Here is a 6,589-nt window from a genome sequence, read left to right on the forward strand (position 1 = left end):
AGGTTGGATTGTGTCAATACACACAGTCAAGGAGGGTGTGTAACATGAAGGAGTGCCCGCAGGAGAGTAGGTAGTGGATCTAGAAACTGCTGTAAACACTTCCAGCAACAACATGTGCATGGGTGGGTGAGGAGGGAGTTCTCCCTAGAGAACTTTGTAGGGCTGTAGGATGCCTAATGCTTCATAAAGGGATGCCATAATCTCACTTTGTCTAGAAAGGAAACTGAGTCAAGGCACAGAGTCGAGGTACCTCTTCCTTCTAACCTTCACCTAAGCAACCATCCCTTCACTCCAGCTGTCTCCTGTGTGTGTGTGTGTGTGTGTGTGTGTGTGTGTGTGTGTGTGTGTTGCTTTAGTAGGTAGTGATATCACTGAAGCCACAGATGCAGTTGTGTTGTTTACCATCTTTGCATATGGCGGATAGGATGCAGCTCCAAATGTTTGTATCCACACAGGACTCTAGAAACAATGGTTCTCAAGTGGCAGGGTCCACAGCCCCGTGGGGGGCCATAAAACTGTTTCAGGAGGTCCAGGGGGCTGAAGCCTTGAGCCCCGGCTCCCCCTACTGCAGGGCAGAAGCCCTGAGCTCCCCCAGCTTCAGAACACAGGCCTAGAGGTTGCTGGTGTAGATGTCGATATGCATAAAATGTGGAGGGCAGATCCTGGGTCAGAGCCAAGATAATTCTCAGCTGGGGATCTAAATTTTCCATGCAGGGCTCTCGCTAATGCCTCAGTGATTCCTGCCTGTGTGGTTGCACATCCCTAGTGTAAAGCCCGTTGCCTCTGTGAGAAGCATCCCGCTGAGGTCCTGTAAGCACTCTAAGCGCCTTAGATGTACAATGAGCACCGCTGGAGCTGAGCTGAGGCTGTCTCTGACGACGTGGTCTTTCTCCAACTTGCTGTCATGGACTGTGGTGTGCGTCAGTGGGGCTAGAGGGACTAGCGTCTTTATTTGTGGCATAGTGCCCAGGCCTGGAGCAGGTCCCAGCGACGGTACAAACAGAATGAAGACAGCCCTGTCCTGAAAAGCTTCCCATTGATGTTTGTTTTAAAAAGGAGAGTTTCTGAAAGGTGCTGGCCTCTCTCGGGGACCGGGCTGCAGGTAGAACGGAGCTCGGGTGCCTCTGGGCTAGGCTAGGCTCAAGTTTCCTTCTGTCTTCCTGGAGCTCCCAGGCCCTGTGTAAACTTAGTGGCCCTGAGCACCTTGGCTCAGTGCTACAGGACCGTGTGAGCACAGCCGGAGGGGAGCGGTGGTAGACCTGCCCTGTTTGCAGGGCCTGTAACGGGCTGGGCCTGAACCCAGCTTGGCTCTCATGGCCTTGGCCTTAATTCCCCTGCAGAGACAGGCTCTGTCACACGGCCAGGCCCAACTACATGTCAAAGCTGAGCAAAGCCTCAGTGCTGAACTCCAGAGCATAGGCTCCAATCAGGGGTTAGCCCCACACAGCAATGGCGGCCGGAAGTGGAGGGGTAGGTGTTTACCCCCACACAGCAATGGCGGCCGGAAGTAGGGAGAGTTAGTCCCCCGGAGCAAGGGGGCGTCCCAAGGAAAGCGTCGCTGGAGGTCTCGACGCCGGAGGAGGCGTCGCGCGCGCACCATAGAGTGGGGGCTGTGACTGTGTCCGGCCTAGAGCGTCTCCCCGGCCCGCTCGCTCCGCGCCTGCCTCTCCCCCAAGATGGCGCAGCAGGTGAACATCACGGAGCTGGCGCTGCCGCAGCTCGAGGTGCTGAAGAGCCAGCTGGACCAGGTCAGAGCCCGGGCCCGGGCCCGCCCGGGGGCCTCTGGGAGCCAGCCCCCGCCTCGCCCCCAGCGAGAACCCCCCCCATCCCCGTCTGAGGGGCCCCGCCCCCCAGCGACGCCCCCACTCCGTCTGAGGGGCCCCGCCCCCCCGCGAGACTCCCCCCACCCCCGTCTGAGGGGCCCCGCCCCCCAGCGAGACCCCCCCCGTCTGAGGGCCCCCCCGCGAGACACGCCCCCCCCCCCGCAGCCAGCTCCCCAAACTCTCCCTCCACCGAGGACACCCCCATCCCGCCCATGCGCCCTGCCCCCCATCCCCTGGGGAGTCCCGACCCCCCCTCCGCCCTGACCGCTGCGCTCTGCCCCCAGGACGTGGAGTTCCTCTCCTCCTCCATCGCCCAGCTCAAGGTGGTGCAGACCAAGTATGTGGAAGCCAAGGACTGTCTCAACGTGCTCAACAAAAGCAACAAAGGTGAGTGGAGACACCCCCTCCCCCACGGCCCCTGTGCCCATCTGCCCCGGCCCCCTGTGGCGTGGGGCAGTGGCAGAGGGCACGTTCACACGCGATCGGTTCAGGCCCCGAGCGGCTGCTGGAGAATCCCTGTCCTCCAGCACTCAGCTTCGTGCATGGCTTGGCTCTGGGCCACCTGCAATGGCCTATCTTCCCGCCGACCAGGGAGTTTGTGCCACCGCCCTGCGGGGTGGCCTTGGGCAGACCATCGCTCTGGTTGGTGCCTCAGTTTCCTTACGGGGCGGGTGTAATTAATTAAAGAGCTCTGAGACGTGGATGAAAGAGGTTATGGAGGGGCCGAGCATTGCTGTTAACCTGCCCCCAACTTTGTAAAGCCTCTGAATGCTGATGAGCGTGAGAAGCCCATAGTCATGGGTGTCCCAGGTAGCTTGGGTACCCCCCACTCCCATGCTGCTGTTTGGAGGGTCCTCCCCCCCCGGCCATCCCCATACTGCAGGGTGGGAGAAGGAGTGTCTGGGTAATAACAACAGGTATTTGTTTCTGTCTCCAGGGAAGGAGCTGCTAGTCCCGCTCACCAGCTCTGTATCCTTTACCCACTGTCACAGACACGCTGCAGACACTGTGCTCTGGTTCCTTGCTACCCTGGCATTTTGATTCTCATCCCAAGAGGGAACTTAATCCTTTGGGCTCCAGGATGCAGCTTGCTCCACCTTTTATGCAGCTGGCAGCTAGCAGGCTAGTGTCAGGGGACTGGAGGCTGGGAACAGTCATAGGGACCCTTTTCCCTGTATGTCGCCAGTCTAAATCTTGCCTGGATTGTTGGTGGCTGAAGCTTCTCCCATTGGACAGCTGCTCCTGTGACCTGTCTGTTAAATGATCTTTGCTGTTCCAGGTGGCCTGCCAGCCACATCCCAAACCCACACCCCAGCTGGCCCTAGTTAGCCCCCTCATTGCCAGAGGGACAAAGAACCGAGGAGACTGGTCGAGCACGAACTCCCCTCTAACTCCATGGTAGGGCTGAGGCTTGTTGGCCAAGATGCAGTGGGGACACTTGCCCTGCTGGTGCTGGGCTTGTGCCTGCTCCGGGAATAAATGGGCTTCCAGTTCCATGCTCGATCTCTGCAGCCTCCTCCCGTTAATTCTGGCATGGCTTTCTGCTCTGGCCAAGTCTCACATCGTGTCTTGGGGCTGGTCTGATCTTTAGATGATGATTCCTGTTGAAATCCGTGCCAGTCGTTCTCCAGGGGCCTGCCCAGTACATACCAATCAACATGGTCCAGTGGTTAGGGCGCTGGCCTGGGTTCTATTCCCAGCTGTACCTCTGACCTGCTGTGTGACCTTGGATGAGTCACTTCCTTTCCCTGCACCTGTCTCCCATCCCACCTTCTGCATCTTGTCTGTTTAAACTCTGAGTGCTCCAGGACAGACACTCTCTATGCATGTTTGTGCAGCACCTGGCACTGCAGGGCCCTGAGTTTGGTCGAGGTGTCAACCTGCCACCATAATATAAAGAATCTAGTAAAACGCTGCTTTATTAAACTGAGGTCCTGGGCCAAATTGCACACTCAGATCTGCCCCTGTTGAATTCAGAGAAGCTTTGCTGATTTATACCAGCTCAGGATCTGGCCCCTTGCACGAGATGTGGAGCTAAGATGCTTTGCTCAGGACCTGTCACTGAAAAATGGTGGTTCTCTTGCGGTTCCCCTGCTGGTCCTGTGTTTTCCCTTGACCTCCCTGGCAGATGTACGTCCCCGGGAAGCTCTCCGACGTTGGCCACGTGCTGGTAGACGTGGGGACAGGTTACTACGTAGAAAAGGTAGGAGGCATTCATGGGCCAATCCACTGTGAGAGCGGCATTAGACTTGGTGTGTTCCAGGGAGTGGCAGGATGTGCTTTACCTGCACATACATGGTTAGAGCCATATCTTCCCCATCCCTAACCTCTGTACAAAACACACTTACAGTTTGAGTGTAGAATTCCTGCTCTGCACCCTGCAAGTTCTGCACTGGGGCTGGAGGGGTGTGTCTGACAGCAGGCTAGATAAATGGCCGGTGAGGTTAGTGCACTGGAATTTCCTGCCAGGGGATTGGGTTGCCTTCCCTTAGCCAGCCAAAGCTTCTTGGTCTATGATACAGTCAGGTCTTGCAAGTAAGCAGAGGCTGAGCAGGTCAGCTCTTCAATGAGAAACCTTCACAAACCAAGCAGGTACTGCAGGAAATGGTCATGCTCTTCCCCTTGAAGCAGCGCCTCAGCCTGCTGGACGACTCTGCTGCTGCCTGTCAGGGCAGAGGTAAAATCAACCTGCTGACCGTTAATGTTCCTATGACCCTTTCCTCAAGTGTCAGGGTTTTAGCCCTGGTTCCCTGGCCAAATGTGCATGGTTACATGCTGTCTCCTCTTGCAGCTTCAGTCTGAGCCGGTGCCATCACTTTCTATCTTGTTTTGTGGCATTGTGGAGCGCTGTTGGACAGCTGTCATGTTCTGCCCCAGAGGTGGCTGCATTTCATTGGCAGATGAGGTGATATATAGATACACCTACAACTAAGGGGTGCTGTGAGGCTTCATTACTTAATGGTTTGAGCTTCTCTGATCAAAGGTGCCATAGAAAGGCTATGCATGTTACTGCCTGAGCAGCCAAATCTTGGAGTGATTCAAGTGCTTACCCTCGGTCCTGTGAAACACTTCACTGCCACTGCACTTCAGGCAGGGGTGAGCTCTTCCCAAGCTGCCCACCCCTCCTTGGGGTGGGCATATCATGCCACCTTTCCTTTTGCAGACAGCAGACGATGCCCGCGATTTCTTCAAGAGGAAGATTGACTTCCTGACCAAACAGATGGAGAAAATTCAGCCGGCGCTGCAGGAAAAACATGCCGTGAAACAAGGTAGGGACGTGTTGGCCTGGCTCTGGGGCTGTGCCTGCAGCCGGCACTCACTCGACTGCTAGAGTGGCCCCCAGCCAAGTCCCTTGACCACGTGTGTGTTCTCTCCCTTGCAGCTGTGATGGAAATGATGAGCCAGAAGATCCAGCAGCTAACGGCCATGGGGGCTTCACAGGCAGCAGCAACGAAGGCATAGCCTTTGCCATCGGTTCCCCAGTCCTCTAGGGCCCCTGCACGCTAAGGCTCTGCGCTTTGACTGAGGCATTTTGTTTTATTTATGGGCAGAGTCTTAAAATCATCAAGGAAGCTGCCGGGGCCAAAACCATCAAGTCTCTCCCGGCCGTCGGGAGGCATCTGCCATTTGTGCTGGTAACTGGTACGTGTGCACAGCGTCTTAAATGCAAACCTGGTGGAAGCTGTTCCCCTTTTGTATGCGGCAGGGGACATCAACATGTGAGCTAAATTAAAGAATTGTAGAACAGTATCTGGCAGCCTCTGGTGAGAAATACGTGCGTGGTGGGGCTATGGAGACTTCCAGCTGCCGGTGTGGCCCCTTGGCATCCAGTGGAAGTTGGTGCCAGCTGATGTGTGGGGTGGATCTGCCTAGCTAGAGGTTCTTTGCTGCTGTCCATCACCCTGGCCGCTGAGCCCCTTCCACACAATAGCAAAGACCCCACTGGAATTGTGGCTTAGGCACAACTCGCACCTCCAGCTCTGGCTGTGGAAGGGGAGGGGGGCAGCGTGTGTGTTGGGGTGGGAGGGGGATGTTGTGTGGCTGTTGCCTCTCCAGGGAGAACTCTAGTCTCTAACTGGCATGCCTGTGCTGGAGTGATACAGGGAAACAAGGTGGTTCCTGTGGGAGATGCAACAGAGCAGCAGCCTCCTAGCAGGGAGATGCCATGAGGGTGTCTAGTGAGCACCCCAGGCAAATCACTGGCGCCTACCAGGGCCCCTCCCTGCCAGCTGGATTTCAAGCTGTGGGTGCGTCTCTTGTCAGTTCCTGCTGCTTCTACCCATGGCACCAGCCTGCCCCTCTCAGCTGCCTGCTCCAGCCACTCAGAGCTACCAGCAGAAACCCAGCTTCCAGCCAGGAAGGGCTCTGAGGAGCAGTGGCCATTGCCCCTTGCCATTTCAAAGGGCAGCAGGGGCCAGGGGTTGATGTGATGGCTTTTGACTGGCTGGTTGGGGAGGGGTAATACTGGCCAGGCTTCCAGCCGCACGTGGGCCTTGTGCAGAGGGTTGCCAGAGATTAAGCCCATGCTGGAAGCAGGCCTCTCTGGTCAGCATATCACGCCAGTGGCTCTCACCCTAGGACACAGTACGAGGAGGGAGATTTCCCCCCCTCTTTGCCTACAACTGCTAGGAGAGGCAGGAAGGGGGAGATTGGTTCAGCTCTGTTGCCCCTGACAGATCTCCCTGCATGCAGTCCTTCCAGCTAAGGTTTTTAAAGCTCCACGGCGGATTCAGGCACCTGGATTTCCTTTTATGGGTGTCCAAATC

The 6,589-nt window shown here is 56.6% G+C and overlaps 1 protein-coding gene across 1 annotated transcript; it reads left to right on the plus strand.

The window, feature by feature from the left end:
- Positions 1–1,588: 1,588 nt before the first annotated feature.
- PFDN5 (prefoldin subunit 5) lies at positions 1,589–5,573 on the plus strand. Its single transcript, XM_067529729.1, has 6 exons — positions 1,589–1,748; positions 2,108–2,210; positions 2,761–2,792; positions 3,952–4,026; positions 4,987–5,092; positions 5,206–5,573. The coding sequence occupies exons 1-6, from the start codon at positions 1,677–1,679 to the stop codon at positions 5,283–5,285; spliced, it is 468 nt and encodes a 155-aa protein (XP_067385830.1). The 5' UTR covers positions 1,589–1,676; the 3' UTR covers positions 5,286–5,573.
- The last annotated feature ends 1,016 nt before the right edge of the window (positions 5,574–6,589 follow it).

Source organism: Emydura macquarii, unplaced genomic scaffold (assembly GCF_026122565.2).
Source record: "Emydura macquarii macquarii isolate MOO-44397 ecotype Brisbane River unplaced genomic scaffold, CSIRO-AGI_Emac_v2 contig_2994, whole genome shotgun sequence".
Lineage (NCBI taxonomy): Eukaryota > Metazoa > Chordata > Testudines > Chelidae > Emydura > Emydura macquarii.